The 19166-nt window shown below is 49.8% G+C and overlaps 1 protein-coding gene across 1 annotated transcript in view; it reads right to left on the reverse strand.

Annotated features, from left to right (window-relative positions):
* The window catches only part of ASTN1 (astrotactin 1), a 300455-nt gene that overhangs the window by 13379 nt on the left and 267910 nt on the right, over nucleotides 1-19166 (reverse strand). Inside the window, exons 18-21 of the mRNA XM_055319541.1 lie at nucleotides 16557-16690; nucleotides 12766-12917; nucleotides 11578-11713; nucleotides 4530-4630 (exon numbers count right to left, since the gene is read on the reverse strand). Coding sequence (XP_055175516.1) covers nucleotides 4530-4630; nucleotides 11578-11713; nucleotides 12766-12917; nucleotides 16557-16690 — 523 coding nt within the window. The remainder of the gene's footprint in view (nucleotides 1-4529; nucleotides 4631-11577; nucleotides 11714-12765; nucleotides 12918-16556; nucleotides 16691-19166) is intronic.

Raw genomic sequence — 19166 nt, forward strand, 5'->3', positions numbered from 1 at the left:
TACCACCTCTCTCATGAGCATCCTCTCTCCTCTGCCACTGCCATAGCCTTGGCTCCCCACTTCCATCTCAGATCTGTTCCTTGGAGTCCATGCTCACAGCACAGCTGATGAATGATCCTGTGAAATGCTAAGCTCATCTTGTACCTCTTCTGCTTGAAGTGCTCCAGGGCTTCCCTTCTTCATCCCAGGTGGAATCCCCATCCCTGTACTGGGGTCCCACATGATCCGCCCCATGGCCCCTGGGAGCTCCTCTTCACCTTCTCTCCTCCCCATCCCTCTCCACCACAGGGACTTCCTTTCTCACCTTCAAACACACCAGGCATCTCTGTCTTGCTGCTTCTCTATCTGGAATGATCTTCTCCCCAGGTATCTGAGTGTCTGCCTCCTTTACTCTCTTCCCAGTTAAGACTCTGCCCTCTGCACTATGTATCCCATTTCCCTGCTGCTCAGTCTCCATAACACACATCACCACCTGAAATATTTGTTTTACTGTCCTCTGGAGTTTGTCACCTTTACTGAAACCCGAAACTGGAAGGTAGGGGTTTTGTCCCCTAATACCTAGACCATGTATTTAGTTGGGGCTTAATATATGTTGTATGATTTGACACATTTATGGAATCTCATTACACAGTTGTTGAAACTAAATTCTGAGTCTAATTATGGCTCTTTCTGTAGAATCTTATCCCAGGGCTCAACAAACGGCAAAGGAAGGAAGGGACAAGAATTTATGTTTGGCATCAGGAAAGAAAGATGGATGTGGGGGGAGTGATGGATGAGAGCTAGCCTTCATTTAGTGAAGCTTCGCAGGGAACTCTCACAACGCCATGCCCCAGCCTGGAGACGAGGCTGGTCTGAGCGCTGACGCTAGCTTGTTCTCCCCGGGGAAGGGTGCTTTCAGTAGAACACCGGTAGAAACTCACTTGCTCAGTGGCTTTGGTGTCACAATGTAGTAAAATTCTTCACAGGAAGTATCTGGTTTAGGAAATGTGTTCATATAAGGAATAGTCTGACTTCCTGCTGGATAATTAGGAGCTGAGGTCATGCTCTGGGTCACTTAAGAGCTAATTCCCGCTTGTTATTAGGTTTAAACTCAGACCCCAGTGAGTTATATTTATGATCACCATCTGGGTTTGAAGGAGGCAAAGCATCTGGTTTTTCGGCAGAGCTGCTAGAACTATATTAATTTGTGAGGATCCCCTCACATAGTCCGCCTCATTAATCTGCATGTTTGCCCGTCCAGGACTCCCTCCTGGCTGATGAGTGAAAGCACCTGCGGATGCTACCTCATTCTCTCAGCATTAAATTGACTTTCCTGCTCCCGGCTGCTCTGCTGGGATTTCAGACACTCTTCTTTGTTGGGGAGCCCACGTGGGCAGAAGCACATCATGATGCACGTTGGGGGCTAGAATTAACCCAAAGGGGGTAATTTCTCTGTAGAGAAATAGAATAGTGGCCTGTCCCAGGCAGGCTACTCTATGTTGGTCACTCATTACTCTCCAGAGCCGCTGCCTGTCCATCCATTCCTGCAGGTAGCACAGTGCCGCAAATCTACCTGCTAATCACCTCCCTGATGCCCCATCAGCCGGCTGCTTATGTAGCAAGCAAGTCCAAGATGCCCACTGCCACCGACAAGGACATAAGCAGATTGTCCAAAACAGAAATAGCTGGGGCACCTTCTCATCACCTGTTCCTCTCTGGCGTGGAGTAGAGAATCAACAGATGATGACAGGAGGGTGCCCCCGGGCCTCTCCAGACAGCCTCTCATCCGAGGGTTTTCAAGCCCACACTCTGCTTTCATCATCAAGGGATTTCGAGACCTTCAAAAGTCATTTGGTCTATACCCTATAGCCAGACAGCACTTATTCTGGAGAGAAGCACATCTGTCTTACAATAAAGGTCTCCATTCCACTGGAACATCCCAGTGGATTCTAACAATCCTGGAAGGGAGAATTATTATTATTATTATTATTATTATTATTATTATTTTGCTACCTGACTTGAACACTCTTTTTTTTTCTTTCTTTTAAATGTATGTCTTTTCTTCATTCAGAGACAAAGAAAGGGTTTCACTCTTTTACACAATGACCTTCTAAATATCAATTTAACATTGTAGGCAAAATGCAAATTGATGTCAAATAATGAGTCTGAATAGTGACTCTGTTCAACACTCACTTTATAATCTTGGTCAGCTGTTCACTCGGCTCTGAATCTCAATTTCTGCATCTGTAAAATGGGGGCAGTATTCTATCCACTTAGTAAATCCTTATTGGGTCTTTACTAGAAAGTAGACTCTGTCTGGTTAAGGGCAGCGTTTTCAAATTAACAGAGACACTGATGCTGCAATTCTACGCTGAGCCGGTTTTAACCAGAGAAATATTGTGGCTGAATAGATCACTGGCACCCTTGAATCACCTCATTTATGGCCCCTAACCCCGGTTCTATCAGGTTGACCATGAAGGCCACAATCTTAGAATGTATATTCCCTAGCATTTACTGAACAGTTACTATGGGATGGGCACTTAAAAAAAAATACTTCAATTACATTCACTCATTTAATTCTTACTAGAATCAGGTAGGGCACTATTATCCCTTCTCCCATTTTACAGAGTGGTAAACTGAGGCATGAGGTGAAGTAAGCTGCTCAAGTACATAGCAGAGCAGGAATCTGAAGCTGGATGGTCTGACTCCAGAGCCTAAGTTTATCTGTGACCTGTCAGTCACCACGCTGCCTTCCTTCTAAGTGCTAGGGACAGTATAGTGAGTAAATCGAACCAGATTCTGCTCTTCTGGAGCTCGCTGTCCAGTGAGGTAGATATTGGACATGTGGTTACAAAAACAGATGAATGTTCTGAAGGAAAGTAACATGATACTGTGAGGACATCTAGCAGTGGCCCGAGACCTCTTGACTGTACCAAGGAAGGGACACTTGACCCCAATTCTGTAGGCTGAGAGAAGCTGATCAGTTAATCAGGAGTGGGGGTAAAGGGCATTTGAGGTAGTGAGACAGGCATATGCAAAGGGCCAGTAGGACTGGGAATGGTGTGGAGGGCCTGAGAGAGGCAGTGAGGCTGAAACGAAGAGATCGATGGGGAGAGTGAACAAGAAGAGGCTGGAAAAGTGGGTGAGGGTCACCTCATTTAGGTCATAATGTGAAGGTTAAGTATTTTAGTCTTTGTCACAAGAAGAACGGCATTCCATTAAAGAGTTTTAAGTAGGGGACTTAACATGATCAGATTCCAGAGTTGAAAATAACAGTGCCATGCATGTTAAAGGAGGCGCTAAGTGTGGGAATCCTTCCAGAAGCTGTAAAGTGCTACAGCATCAGTGATTTTAAGTAACGTAGGTCCTGATGACTCTTCCCCCTGTGCTTTTGCATCGCCACGCATACCCCTTGAGTACTACGGGCTTGTACCCCTCATGGTCAGCCCAATATACCTGGAGTCAGGAGCCAGGTAAAAGGCAACCTGAGGGGCCAGCAATCAGCTTGGCCACACCATTTCCCTTCCTGAAACTTGCACACCCTGAGTTCCCAGCATCAGCCAGATGTTTCCGCTCATGGGCAAATCAGCCCCATTCCCCTGGAGAACCAGCAGTGGTTGGTGGGAGCACCATACTTGGTGTGAGAGCCCTGCAGAGGGGGTGCCTGGGACAGCTGCATCCTGGCAGTGGAGGGCATGTAACGAGCTTCAGAGCAGAGGACACTATCAAGACATACCAGGGGGCATCATGAGGAAGGGAGCTCCAGCTGCTGTTTATGCAACAGATGTTGACAGAAGACTAACTTCTGAAGTGACAAGGACCGAAGAGGGACAATTCTTCACCAAGAAACTGGTCCTCAGTAACTTGGAAATACAGAATTAAGCATTTGGGCACCTGGGGCACCTGGGTGGCTCAGTGGTTGAGCATCTGCCTTTGGCTTGGGGCCTGATCCTGGAGTCCAGGGATCGAGTCCCGCATTGGGCTCTCTTGGGGGGAGGGCTGCTGCTTCTCCCTCTGCCTATGTCTCTGCCTCTCTCTCTTTGTGTCTCTCATGAATAAATAAAAACACCCTTAAAAAAAAAAAAGGATTTGGGCACATCTTCGGTAGGGAGGGATATAGTAATGAATATCAAATCTGTAGCCCTTTCTATTTTAATTCAAAATAACTTTTCTGACGTATGCACACACATATGAAGAGGGTAAGTGACCTGATCAGAATCCTGAGGGCAGAGGTCACAAGTATTCCACCATGAAGCTCAGAGCCTGGTGTGTTACCGTGTGTGGCCGGGGCTTTCCTCAGCGAGTCCTCCCAGCCCCCGTGACTCACAGACTGTGTGAAATGATGGGGTAGGGTGAGGATCTCCACCAGAGGCAGAGGTAGAGGAGTATCCCCGGACACGTGCCACTCCGGGGCTGGGTCTTGAGTTCTCCTCGCTTCCCGCTGAACCCCAGCTTGTTCTGTTTGATTCCCTTGCTCCTGCTTTCATCAAGGCGAGGGGAAGTCCCTGGGACATCCCTTTGCAGACTCTGCTGGCCTCAGTGCCGCTTACCTTGGGCTTTGACATCATCCACCACGGGGCAAGGGGTCTTCACGATGACATCACTGGGCCTGGAGCGCCGTCCGGTGTTGTCGACTCCCCACAGCGTGAACCTGGCAGAGGGGGTGGGGTGGGGGGCATCATTAGCAGAGAGAAGCTGAGGCCCTGGCTGCAGCCACGCTGTGCTGGGGCTGATCTGCCCCTGGCCACCCTTGCAACTTTCCGAGTGCTTGCTGCCACCACTCGGGTCATAACATGTGCAGCCTGGAGCCTCTCACGGCTTTCTGGTGGGTCCTGGGCTGTAACCTGATGTTTCTGGTGGCAAGCATCAGAGCACAGAGCAGTGGTTCTCAAAGTGGGGTCCTCAGACAGGCAGTATCAGCATCACCTGGGTACTTGGTAGCAATGAAAATTCTCAGGCCCAACCCCAGACATACCGAACCTGAAATTCTAGAGGTGTTCTAATAAGCCTTCTAGGTGAGTCTGATGCCACTTGCACCCTGATAGCACCTGAGCCGAGGGAAGGAGTACGGATCTGTAGCAACTTGGGTCAGAAGTTTGGGTTGGGTCTCACGTCCCACTCCCGGCCATGTGGAGTTACAGCTAACTCCTCTGAGCTCTCTTCTCCCTTATCTGTGACACGGGATGATCATAAACCATTTGCAGGTCACTGTGAAGCTGAAATGAGATACTCATGTACAGAAAAACCTAGTTCAGTACCTGGAACCCAATAAAACATACTGATTCTGTTCTGTCCTCCTTTGTGCTCAGCTGACATATTGACACAGAGGACTGAGGGCCATGTTCTCCTTCAAAGTCAGAGACCTGGGTATGTTGGCAAATCGAACTTAAACAAAAACGAATGTAAAAAAAAGAAAAAGTCAGAGGCCAAAGAGCCTGCCTTGAGGGGTCCTGACTTGCCTGTGGCTGGGGACTTTGCTTCCCACATGCAGCTTGTTCCAGGACCAGGAGCCCTGAGACAGAATGCTATGCCACCCCTGCCACTGAGAGAAGCCCTCCCGGGAGGAGGATAAAGACCTGGCTTTTGCACATGGCATGTGCCCTTGGGTGACGGAGCTGGATGGAGGGAAAGAGAATTCCAGGTTCTGCTACTCACAGAGGAATTTGACGATAACCATGCAATAATCTCCAGCCCGGCGCCCCGGGGACTCTAAGAACTCTAAGGACTCTAAGACTCTACAGAAAATCGCTACTGCTGCCTCTCTTGTCCCTGTCTCTCTTATGGTGTGGCCACGGGAGGCTGCATTTATTGGCAAGTCTGGATTTTTTTTTCCTTGTGGCAGAGCTCCAGGGAGGAAGACAGATGTCAGCAAGAGAGGTGCCCAGAGATGAAGTGGCCAGGGTCAGTGTTGGCTAAGCCTCAGACCGGCAGCTCGAGTGAGATAGAAAAGACTCAGAAATTGCCTTGTGAGTCTCTGTTAGCAGAGAAAAGTGCATCTACAATTCCCTCCCCATGGAGAAGCCCAGAGGAGGCTGGGTCCAAAGATCTGGGCACCGCCATCCCACCCCCTGGCATCCCCAGTCCTCAAGCTGCAATCACTGGCACCTCCTACAGGCAGGCAGCCTTCCACTGGAACTGAGAATGTGATGGCCTGCCTGGGGGCAGGGCTAGGACCACACTTGGGGACACCACAGGACTGCCTGGCCTCTTGGCTGTCAGTCAAGGCAGGGCCAGTGCTGGGCTTGCCCTCCTACCTACACAAGGTGGCTCAGTCCAATCCACTGGCCTCTGCTCCTTAGTTCAGATTGACCTTCTTGCCTGGTAGTAACCCTCCCTCCCCCCCCCCCCCCCCGGTGACCCTGGTCCAAATTCCAGCCCCCTGCTACTTTCCTCTTCCACCACCTCTCTCCTCCTAGGTCTGAGTGGGCTCTGTAGCATAGCAGCCCCACCCAGCTTCCCAGGGGCTGGCTGGACCCTGGCAGTGGCAGCCCTCGAAGTGTCTTATTATCTGGCACATTCGCACACCTGAGCAGCCTGTACTGTTTCTAGAACTGTGATGGAGGCCACCAAACCTGAAGCTGGGGCATCCGACCCGCCTGTCTGGACCCTGCTTTGCTTCTGAGGTCTGTCCTAGAACCCAGGTCTCAGCTCAGGTCTAACTCCCTCCTCTGCCCACCTACTCCAGGCTGTCTGGAGCTTAGGTTCTCAGGGACGGGCCCAGGGGCACCCAGGGCAGGCCGCACACCTGGGCATGCAGTCTGGGATTCTCACGCATGGGCCATGTTCCCCCTCCCACACCCGTGCCCCCTCCAAGAAGCTGGAGTGCTGGGGGAGCGTCCAAGGATGGCCACGGTCCCGCAAGCCTTGCTGAGCCTGCCCCCGGGGTCTGAGTGAGCCCCCTTCTCTCACAGGAGACCCTGATGTGGAGGAAGTCTGTCTCTCTGCTCAGAGGCAGGCCACTTGACCTTTGTTGCAGACCGTGTCCTGACTCCGCTTCCAGCAGGCAGTTCTCATCAGAGTTGGGAGACAGCAAGCCCTGTTCTCTCCTGGGCCCCAGCCTGGGCACAGAGCTGCTAGCTGGCCAGCCCCGTGCCCCATCTCACCCCTGGTTCTCTTCCTTCACTCCTCCCCTGCCACATGTCTGAGCCCCGCTCCAGTGCCCCTGCACCCCTGCGCCCGAGCCCCCGCCCTGGGTTCGGGGGCTGAGAGTCGGCCTGCCTGGTGGCCTATGCCCTGTGAGATGGCCCTGCCTCACTTTTCCTCTCCACCTTCCAGAAGGCTCCTGAGCACAGCCAGGACTGGAACCTCATGTGATGCTGCCTACCTGTATGTCTAACATCCCCTGCCCTAGACAGTCTGTGGCTGGGTTCCAGCCACTACATAGCAGAGTCCCTGGTCTGTGACGAGAAATGTTCTAAGAGTCAGGCACCAAACTGGCTATCAGAGGGACCCTCTGCCCCAGGGCCTGGGACGGGATGAGCCGTCCCCACACCCCAGTTGCTCCCACCCCTCTGGGCAGCCTCGCTCTGTGCCCTCCTCACTGTAAGCTCCCCACTAACTCTATCGGATCATGAGCTGGCACAAAAACGCCGGTACTTAAGTGAATTCTTGCAGTACTCTGATGGGGCAATTAGTACAAAATGTAGGGTCCTGAGCCCTTGGTACCTTGAGTAGCAAAGCAAGGTATCAGGGAAGAAAACGCTTCCCAGGATCTTCTAAGTAGAGATGATGCTTATCCTAAGGGCCATTCCTTGGTGGGCTGGCTCTGTAGGTCCTGGAGGGACGCTGACGGCAGCCAGCTGACTTTTACTATAAAACCCCAGGGAGCACTTTACATACTTCCACGGGGAAAGCGGCACGTGCCATCCCTTCCAGAAGGGCTGCTCCGTTCCTTGTCAGCATTACAGTTTCCACCATCGAGCACTGGTAGGACAGTAAGAAGGCTAGCTGCAATGACTGGGCGGAAGAGACGGGGCCTACCCCTAAGCCGGAGGGCTAATGTGGAAGGACATTCAATGCTAGCTCGAGGCTTCTGGGCCCTTTCCACTGACACCTGGCTGGGTCGTTCAGCCTGTTGTTAGAGTCTGTGGGATGACACCTATATGGTGTGTGTATGTGGGTGGGGTGGGGTGGTGAGAGTGTGTAGGGTGTGTGTGTGTGAGGGAGTGTGTGGGTGTGAAAGTGTGTGGGGTGTGTGGGTATGTGAGAGTGTGTGTGTGAGAGTATGTGCATGGGGTGTGAGAGAGCATGTGGGGTGTGAGTGTGTGAGGGTGGGTGGGTGAGAGAGTGTGAGAGTGTGCATGGGGTGTGAGAGAGCATGTGGGGTTGTGAGGGTGTGAGTGTGTGTGTGTGTGTGTGGGGGTGGGTGAGAGTGTGGGTGGGTGAGAGTGTGTGGGTGTGTATGTGAGGGAGTGTGTGAGAGAGTGTGAGTGAGAACTGACCGACGCAGCCTGGCTCTGGCTCCCGAAGCTCAGCTCGCTGGGCGTGCACGGAGCACCCTGGGGCGCGGGGCTGACTGCTCCTGGGCTAGGTGTGGCGGTTTCTGCTGACGGGGCGGCTCCGGCTCCGGCTCCGGCTCCGGCTCCTCGCCCGTTTTCTGAACTACCCCCCGAGGCAGCTGGTCTCCTGTGGGCGCCGGCTGTGGCAGGAGGGTGGGCCACGAGGGGAGTCACCTCCCCACTCTGGCCTCAGCTTCCTCTTCCGTGACCTGAAGACGTGGAACCAGACACACTGCAGGATCCTTCCAACCGGGGATTCTTAGAGTCTCCGCTCTGCCGACCCGGAATTCTCAGAACAGCGCCTTTTAAACGCCTTACAAGGCCAGGCTGCCGAGTAGGCCCGCGTGGCTGAAGCGCTCGGGCCTCGGACCGGGAAGAGGCGGCCGCCGGGGGCGCGGCCGCGAGGAGAAGCCGGAGCGAGCAAACCCGACTCAGTTCAAGCCGCCGCCGCACCCACACAGCCTGCAACTCTGCGGAAGGCACTCGGGCGCGGCTGACCTCCAGCCGGCTCAGCCCTAAAGTGGGAGCAAGCGCCCAACCTCGCAGGGGCCCCGGGGGGCCGGCGCGCAGAGTAAGCGCCCCCTACACGGAGGCTGAGCTCCCGCGCTAACGACAAGAAAACTTCCCTGCAGTCCTGCTGACAGTTGCCCGGTGCGAGCCTCAGAAACAGACGCAGGCGTGAGGCCAGGCGCTTCCTTCCGACCGAGAACCCCGGGCCCTCGGCGGGCCCAGGCCCCACGAGTCAGGCCGGGACCTGCGGGGAGGACCCGCCCTCCCCGGCGCTCCGCGGCCCTCGCGCTCCGCGGCCCTCTTCGCGTGACCTGCAGCGCCACCTCGTGGAGGCCGCCGGCCCGCGCTTCTCCCTCAGCCCCGCCGGCCGCCTCGGCCTCCGCCTTCAATCCTCCTCACGGGCACTGGGTACCGGGCCGCAGGGCGCGACCCGGGAAGGTCACCCAAGACCGCAGAGAGCCAGAAGGCAGCAGCCTCGGGGCTTCGGCCGGGAAACGTGGCCAAGTCAGGCCAACCTGAGGAGGGTCCCCAGATGGGTGAAGGCGGGCCCCAGGCATGTCCAAATTCCTACTTAACCGGTTGTGACGCAGTGACGGCAATCCCTGAGCTCTTGTCATAAACGAGAATTCTGGCTTCACTGAGTTTGAGCTATTTTACTGTACCACCCCTAACCTCTGCTCCTTTTGCGCGTTCCCCTAATAAAGGGCCACAGCTGCCCAAGATTAAGAGAGCAGGTAAGAGTCATCTGTAGGCCAGCTTTCCCTCGTCCTAGGATCGCCCTTTCTGCCTCTGCATTTTCCAGCTCCTCTGGAGTATTCCTTATCCTTATGTATCTTTTTTTTTTAAATATTTTGTTTATTTATTCATGAGAGACAGAGAGAGAGAGAGGCAGAGACACAGGCAGAGGGACAAGCAGGCTCCTTGCAGGGAGCCCGATGTGGGACTCGATCCCGGGACCCCGGGGTCATGCCTGCAGCTGAAGGCAGACACCCAGCCCCTAAGCCAGCCAGGCACCCCTGTCCTTATGTGTCTTACTAGTAGGGCCCCCTTTACATCTCTTCCTCCTAGACGGAGGGTATTCAGTCTAAGTTCCTCTTGCAATCAAGGCCACTCATATTTCTAGTGCTTTTCGCCTTTGAATTCTTCAACTGTGGAAATGCTGAGGATTTATTCTGGCTACTTTGCCTCCATTTTGTGACCTCATCTATAAACTGTAAAATGTTTTTCATACTGATGGGGTCAAAAGGTCCCGGAACTACGTCACCAGGGACTCTGCTTTGGCCTCCCTCAATTTTCCCATCATGACTTAGAGCCCATCAATCGCTGTCCTCCTTTGGTGTCTTTTATGTTGCTGCTTCACAACTATTTTGCTATTGTTCCAGGAGCACAGGGAGAAATGAGGAAGCGAGCAGGCGCTCCCAGAGAGAAGAGGGCTGTTCCAAGTGCCAGGAGATAGGAGTCCACCGTATTTCCTTTGAAGAAAAATGCTGACCATCTCTACCTCTATAAACTACTTCTAAGTCACTGGAGCTTGCTTTCTAAAGCAGTGTTCTTGCTATTCTACTCCTTTTGCTTAAAAAAAAAAAAATTATCCCCCCTGACTTATAGCATTCACTCTATTTTTTTTTTTCCCCCAGAACTACTTTCTTCCAGTCCCTTTTACTCACCATCTGCTTCTGCTTCATTGGACAACTTGCCACTCACCTTCATGCCTCTTTGCTTTTGCCCTTGCTAGCTCCTCCGCCTGTGGTGCCTTTTCCAACATCACTCTACCTACTGAAATTCTACAAGATCTCAGTGAGGTGATGTCCACTCTAGTTAGAATTAACCACTCCTGGGGGACCTGGGTAGCTCAGTGGTTGAGCATCTGCCTTCGGCTCAGGGTGTGATCCTGGGGTCCTGGGATCGAGTCCCGCATCAGGCTCCCCACAGGGAGTCTGCTTCTCCCTCTGCCTGTGTCTATACCTCCCTCTCTGTGTCTCTCATAAATAAATAAATAAATAAATAAATAAATAAATAAATAAATAAATAAAATCTTAAAAGAAAAAGAATTAATCACTCCTTTCTTTTCTCTTCTGCAACATGTTCCTTGTCTTCCATCTAGCTTCTATTTCTTCTTACCTGATGTTAAAGTTAGTTGTTTGTACATTTTCTTTTTTTAAATTTTTATTTATTTATGATAGTCACAGAGAGAGAGAGAGAGAGAGAGAGAGAGAGAGAGGCAGAGACATAGGCAGAGGGAGAAGCAGGCTCCATGCACCAGGAGCCCGACGTGGGATTCGATCCCGGGTCTCCAGGATCACGCCCTGGGCCAAAAGCAGGTGCTAAACCACTGCGCCACCCAGTGATCCCTGTTTGTGCATTTTCTATCTGAGTTGCAAACTCTCTGAAGGCTGGGGCTCTATTGTCTTTCTCAATCCTCCCTTTCAGTCCCTAGAACGTTCTCTATAACACTGATCAGGATAAGACTTGAGAAATTCAAAAGATTTTTCCGAGTTTCCGAAGGGAACTCAGGCAACAAAAAAGGAAGATGCTCAGAGCCTTAGGAGGGCCAAGGTATGGAATAGCCAGGCAGGTGTGTGTCACTCACATGTAGATGGTGTCCGGTTCCAGACATCGGATGATCAGAGAGATGGTGGTGAGCTGCTTGTCTGGCACCTGAGAGGGCATGGCACAAGGAGACTTTGCTCCAGAGATGATGTCGTCCACAAAACTCAGCACCGTTTCTGCCCAGGGGGAAGGAATGGAAAAGGCCATGAGAAACAGCGCTGGCCAAACAATGAGGAGATGGCATCAGTTCAATGAGAACTTAACATCAGAGCCGCTTCATCCCCAGTCATCTCAAATTCCTGGTAGAGAAAAAAGACCTACAAAGAATTGTCTTCTCTGTTTCATGTTTAATCAATTTAGGGCCATTTGTCCAGAGTGAGTTCAGAAACAACTACAGCAAGATGTACACACCACATCTGTGAGTTCTTTTGTGAAATGTTCTTGGCAAGGGCAGGGAGCAGCTGCTGCGGGCAGTGGTCACTGCCAGCCCTTTGCAGTACCTGTGTGCATCTGGGAAAGGGCCTCGGAGGAAGCAGGAGACAGCTCTCCCTGCCTGAAGGCCGTGCGTACATCTCCCAGCCTCGCTCATCATTTCAGTAGAGCTTATTTACCCTGCATCAGACTGTGGATGCCACCATCCTGTGGCGGACCACACTCATGCGTAGGTTTTAGGGATGATTTATGTTGACCTTTCCCTACATGTAGGCAGCAAAATACTAAAGCATGGAACATTTTTCATGGGGTGTTTCCACTTCTTGAAGACTTCCCTCTTCTAGCTGGACCTGGCAATGCAGAGTTTGCTTTAGGACAAGACATGGGGTAAGCACATCTGTTTGCACATGCTTTTGCCCGGAGGGGGGCTATTAGCAAAGGAATTTTTTTTTTTTTTTCTGTAATCATGGCAGTGGTTAGCACAGAATTGTTTCCTAATTGTGGGCTAGGATAACTAGTGTACTCTATTGTTGTTTCTTTGTGAGTGTGCCTAGAGGCAATGAAATGGACACCTCTTTAATAAACAAAAAGAAAAACAAAATCAAAACAAGACTTTGTCAGATGCTCACCATGCAAAAACTCTTAAACGGACAAGATGGCTGTTCTTGATTGTCCCTCGCTCCTCCTCCACTGCCCTGGGACGCTGGAGGCCTGGAGTAAAGGCCAGGAGGCAGGGCATTTCTCTTTTCTTTTTACCAATGGGTTAAGATGAGCTCATGAAGTCAGAGATGCTCACCTGTCTCCACTTTGGAGTGGTCCATCCTGTCAGTGACCTTTTCTTGGCGGATGAGGTAATCTACAATCTGCACCCCGATTGGAGGCTCTGAGTGTTCCCACTCCAGGACTACCAGAGTGCTGCTGGGCTCATGGACCGTGGAGAGTCTCAGCCTGAGTGCAAGAAAGGGAGAAACAAGACATGGAGACCATATTAGTTCTTGGATGCTCTTCTGATACCGGTCCCCTTCTCAAATGCTTTCCATTCGAGTTCTCCTTCTAACCTTTCTTCACCAGTCACTACAATGATCTCTCTGAGTGCCTGTCTCCTTCACTAGAGAGGAACGGTTCTTGAAGACCCCTGGAATCTATATTTTATTATTCTAAGTGCCTGTTACATATCAGGAACTCAACAGATGTTTGCGAATAAATAAAAAAGGTGAATCAAAGATGAATGAACACCTACATCATATAAGGTCAATGGATACAGCATTCAGGGTGGCCCGTTACAGGGCTTGGAAATGTAAACTTCTGGATTTGCTCTCGAAAATAGGAGAATGTGCCTATAAAGCTCATGCCAAAGCTTACTGAGATGGTTTCTGGGAAAGCCCTATATCAACAAGGCCAAGATCAGCTCAGTTTCCATAGCATTGCCAGGATCTGCTCTGTGGGGGGAACCCTGGCTTTCCCTCTTGCTACGGGTACTAACATATTTCCTTCCTGACACTTTCTGCTGGCTGAGCCTTGCAGCAGGCTTGGTTTGAGGCTATGCTCATGGGGGGCTGCACTAGGCAAGAGAAAGTTGACCACATGTCAAGTTCTCCTCAGGGTGATGTCCTGTGTCTACAAACTCAGGCTCTGATTTTGGTTTCTTTCTTTGCTTTTGGGTTTCTTTGAATGCCCTAATTCCTGACTCCAGTCTTTCTTTGATTTTTCCAACTCATAGTCTCCTTCCACGCAAATTGTCCCTTCTGACCACTTTTTTGCCTTGCCATCTCATACCTCCTTGTATCTTGCAGAGATTCAATAAACATTATTGACATTCAGTGGTATGGATCCCCTAATGGTTCAAGTGGTTTCAATTTGCTGCCTTGTTGTGACTTCATATGTGTATCTCAGGTTTCTTACTGGCTTCCAGTTGCCAGTTTCTTTCTAGACCACGGACTTCTGGGGATTTTCCCAGCTCCTTCCTGCTGACTCCAGTCTCCCTCCATCACACATGTCCCTGCCATTCACCCTCATCCTTGGTCCCCATATCTCACAACCTCTCAAAGTCACGGTCCTCTGGTCTCTACTCAGTTCACAGCTGCCTGTCGCTGGTCTCACTGTGACAGGTACTACGGATGGAGCACACCAAAGCAATGGTCGATTTCAATTCAGCAAATGTTTGTTGAGCACCTATTACTCATAAGAACGTGCTTGGTGCTAAAGACGCAGTGGTGCACAAGCCAGCTCCAGTCCTTTCTTTTATGGAGTGCTCAACAGACAAACATGCAATTATACACATGATTATAATAATGTGTGATAAGGACTTTAAGAAGAAATCACGGGAGGCTGTGGGAGCAATAGCAAGGAATTCAACCAGTGGGAAAATAATACAAAACACATGCTCTTTAGCGGCTTACTATGAAGGAGTGCATAGTTTGCATATGACATTAAAGATGGATTAGACCCAAAACAGTGCGGATATTGACAAATTCATTAATTAGAGTCATATGCAGAGTGCTATTTTGAAGAAAAAAGCATTAGGAAGCTTAAGTAAGTAACTAAGCCTTTCTGAGAAGTCAGATTCTGTGAAAATGTGGACTAAAGCCGGCCTCTACTGAGAAACAGCAGCATGCATGATTTACAGGGCCTCGTGTAAAACCAGAGAGCACTTCTATGTCCAATTACCAATAAACATTTAAGAAACGAAGGTCTGCTACTAAAAGGAGTGATTAAAATTGACAAGAGAAGTGAAGTCCTTAATAGATGTTCCTGCTTATGGAAATTTAGCCCAATTTGATCTTTAGCAATGACATATGGCAATGATCTTTAGCAATGACATATAGAAAGGAGATCAGCCCTAGGCTACCAATGGTTGGGTCTTGTGTCCACCCGATGATAACTGTTTAGTGGCTTCAGTGTGACAAAATGCAGGTAGTTTTCTTAGTTGGTGAATCCATCTAGAAGCACCATCTGCTCCTATTGGCTCCCTTTATACCAAAAGAAAGGACTTTTACTGATAATGAACTTGATTCTCTTTTAACTCAAGAGGTCCAAGTCATGGCTGTAAAGAGCAAGAAGCCAAGTGCTGGTGTATCTAAAACTATCCATAGAGAGAGGGCATGTAGACAAGAGAAGATGCTGGTTTATGCTGATAGCTACTGTTGTGTTCTCATCTTTCTCCGTTCTCTTCCTGCTGACCTCTGGCTCTTTGATGCCTACCCATACTTCCATGCAACAAGTTGGAGGGCAGCATCCATAGGACCAGTCTCTCACTTGCTGGTGTCCTCCTGCTGGCTCATTCCTGCTGACTCAGCCCTCTTACTCCCACAGATCCTGATCCTCCCTTTGAGCTTTCTTTGCCTTGCCAACCCATGGGGCCATGCCATTCCAGCTGTTCCTGACAGCACTCTTTATTAGACACCATATGTCTGTGCTTCATTCCCAGGGCAGATGCCATAGTAAAGGCTAACGGGGTTCCTGCTCGGGCCTTAACTGTCAGGATTTACAGGAATCTGGCCAGCTCTTTTCAGCCTTCCCTTGAGGGCAAGGGAATTGGACATGTTCATCCTGAACCATCTTAGCAGTACTTTGTACTCTGTTCACCCCTCAAATGCAGAGGGCCCCTAATGCGCATCTCTGACCCACTCTTCTTCCGAGTTGATACTTAGTTGGGAACATCCTTTCTCATAGCTGTGGTTCCATTTCTTATTTCTTTGGGGTTGATTTAAGTCTTCTTATCTCTAGTATCTATCTTCCAGACCATCTTTCCCTCTGACCACTGAATGTCTCAGTAGTACTGCCCTGCTATGTCTCCAAGATAGGTCCAACTGAACACAGCCTCTCCCTCCAATCTGTATATCCTCTGATGCTTCTTTTCTCAGCTGTGGCCTATTTATCTTCCCAGCCACTAGGGCAGAAGTCATAGGTCCATTCTCTACTTCTCCCTCCCACACCAGCAGTTACCCATTACCCCCTGTTGGTTCTACCTAAAGTCATCTCTCTGTTGTGTCTTCTCAACATTATCATGCCTGAGATCATGGCTTCTTAGCAGTGGTGGCTCTGCTTCCTGCTTGATGACCTTGGGAAGGTCATTCAGTCTATCTGAAAGCATTTCTTTGTTTCTTAAATGGAAGTGGTAACGGTCCTGGATGGCTCCACACAGTATTGCCACCCAGGAAATGTGTTGTTGGCCTAGCAGAGTCTCACTGCAGATCTCTCACTTTCTCCACTGCAACGTCACTTTACCCCTCTGGTCTTCTGGCCATGCTGTCCTACCCTCTTCACCTTCAAGGAGAAATTCATGTGCCATTTCTTTTGTGAAGCCTTCACCATTCCCCAAATTCAGACTTGACCATTCCCTTTCACACTTGACTGAAATGTCTCTTCTAACTCTTAGCAGACCATGTCTTCTAACTATTACACTCTGTGTGCCTGCCTCCCTGAGATTGAAAGCTCACTGAGGCCAGGTGCTGCCTCATGCTTTTCTTCCTGTTACCTAGCACCGAGCCTACTGCTTTGCAATGACTGGACACTCAGTAATATATTTTGCAGAAGAATCAAGCGGAGGTGTGCACACGAATGAGAGGCAGAGAAGGGGAATCATACACCGGCTGCGGGAGGGGCGCACAGGTGGGGAGTCCATCAGCTCCAAAAGCGGTGGAGTCGCATCGACACCAGTCCTCGATGACATCTCCGGTCCCTGAGCACCAGAGGGAGCTCATGGTGGCCTCCTGTAAGAGCTGCAAAAGAGGACAGAGGAAAGAGTGAGTGTCCGGAAGCCAGGGCTGAATCACCACAGGCAAGAGACAAAATCAAAGCTTTGCTTGCTCCTAGATAATGCCCAGCCAATAGGCTGTGGCACTGCTTCACCATTTTCTGATCTAAGATTCCTACCCCAGGAGACCATTTCTGGGAAGCTAGACCTCGTAGGACCTGTTGGGTGCCGTTCTCTCTCAATGTAGCAGTTCACCCCTGTGGTTGAGGGCTGTCACCTTGGAAGCAAGTCTTACTTCTCCCTCCTTCTCCCTCTGTCAACCCACATCTGAGGCCCTTACAACCATAACCTCTTTACCACCAACTGCCCCGACCTCTCTTCCCTCTGCCCTGTGGCACTTGGCCTTTCTCAAATGCCTCTATGGTTTCCTCCCTTGCCCTCTGCACCCTGCCCAGCACTACTGGATTCCTTCAGCATGCCTTGTACCTCAAGTACAATATCTGTACAGATCTGCCTTGGGTTGTGATTGTGTGTGAGGCCTCCCTTTCCTGGTAGAAAGTAGAAAGAGTGAGGCATTCATTTGGGCTGCGAACTGTGCTCTAGAGCAGTGTGCCCTGGGTGAGGACTTAGGCTCTGCCAATCGCCACCATGTGACCTGGGGCAAATTAGATAAACTTGGTTTGAGCTCTATGATAAACCAGATTTATAGCTGAGGACGCTTAAGAGTCAAAGGGATTAGGTCACTTCCTCACTTCATGCTTTGCCTGACTGAACCAAATTCAAGTCAAAAGTCTACTTTTTTAAACTAGGAAAATAGACTTTTCATTGAGAGAGACAGAATAAAGAGGGAACTGTGGCTGCCCGTGTGGTCTTCAATCAATCACTAGCTAAACACCTATACAGGCCTATTTCTTGGGCTAAGCATTAAGAATGCAGTGGTGTGTAAGACACATACAGCCCCTGCCCACATAACTCTTGCAGCCAAATAACAAATAAGTGAACAAACCAAAGTTACATAAGTGAACAAATAACTAGGACTGGTGGTATGGGCTCCAAAGGAAAGGGGTGAAATGGGACAGGAGGGACAAGAAAGAAGGGCAATCTCACAGAGGGGTTTGGAAAGGCCTCCTGGAGGAGGTGTGTTTTTATCTGAACTTGGAGGGGCAGATCAAGAGTTCTCTGGTCACAGAAGATGGGGAAGTGTTCCAGGCAGAAAAACTAGTATTAAGAGGACTTCAGCCTGGATGAAACTTGACCTCTAAAATTAACTGAGAAAAGGCTCCTCAGGCTGTAAGAGACCAAGTGAAGAGCACGGAGGTGCTCAGCAGGTGGGAGGGGGCGGAGCCTGTTACAGATGCCAAATGGGCCTGGTAAGGGGCAGTGTCACATTCTAAGGGCAGGGGAAAGCCATTAAAGTGTTTTATTTATTTTTTAAAAAAATTTATTTACTTATTCATGTGAGACACACAGAGAGAGGCAGAGACATAGGTAGAGGGAGAAGCAGACTCCCCGCGGGGAGCCCAATGTGGGACTTAGTCCCAGATCGTGCCCTGAACAGAAGGCAGATGCTCAACCACTGAGCCACCCAGGTGCCCTGCCATTAAAGTGTTTTAAAGAGGGGAGCAACATGATCCGATCTTCAACCCAAAGGAGTAAGGGCCAACACTTATGATGACAAACATTTCTTCAAAAGTTCTAACTTTCCACCTCTGATTAACACAATTCCACGAGTTCCTACTCCCTGAATCCTGGGCTATTGGTAGCTGAAGAATGTAGGACAGGGTAGAAGAGGAGAATCAAGAAGGAGCCCTTTTGGACAGGAAGAGAAAAAAAGATTACATTTTTCTTGGTATCTACAATTGTTAAGCATTGCATCCTCATTTGTTACTAGATTTAATCCCAAGTCCAGAAAATAAATAGGATTTTCCCATTTATGTTATTATTTGGCTTTAAGGAAAGTAGCTGAACTTTAAGCCAAGTTCATCCATCCATTCATTCCTCCATTTATTTATTTCATTCATTTATTCAGGAGAGTGTCAACTACTGGTAGGCACTGGGATTCTATAGAAGAGTGAGAGCTTCTCATAGTCTACAGAAAAGTAAACAGATACGTGTGCACTCATGATAGCAAGTGCTATAGAAGGTGTAGGGACACAGACAGTGGGGGCTACTTGCGGGAACAGGGGTGGGCCTGGGAGAATAAGGAAGGGATTGTCATAGCTGGTGATGCTTGAGTTGAAAACTGGAAGTACTGTAACAGCAGGAGTTTGCCAGTGGCAGAAATGTAGGAGAGGCTGTTCCCGGGAGAGAGAGTGACAGTCTGAAGGGTCAGATGTACAACAGAAAATATATTGTGTTTAAGGGGGTACCAGAGATTAAAATTTAGAGAATAGGATATAAAGTATAGACAGAGTGCAACCTAACCAGGTAAGCGAGGACCAAATTGGACAATGAACTGCCCTTATAATGATATGCTAAGGATTTTAGATTGCATTTAACAG

The sequence above is a fragment of the Nyctereutes procyonoides genome, unplaced genomic scaffold, assembly GCF_905146905.1.
Source record: "Nyctereutes procyonoides isolate TBG_1078 unplaced genomic scaffold, NYPRO_anot_genome, whole genome shotgun sequence".
In the NCBI taxonomy this organism is placed as follows: domain Eukaryota; kingdom Metazoa; phylum Chordata; class Mammalia; order Carnivora; family Canidae; genus Nyctereutes; species Nyctereutes procyonoides.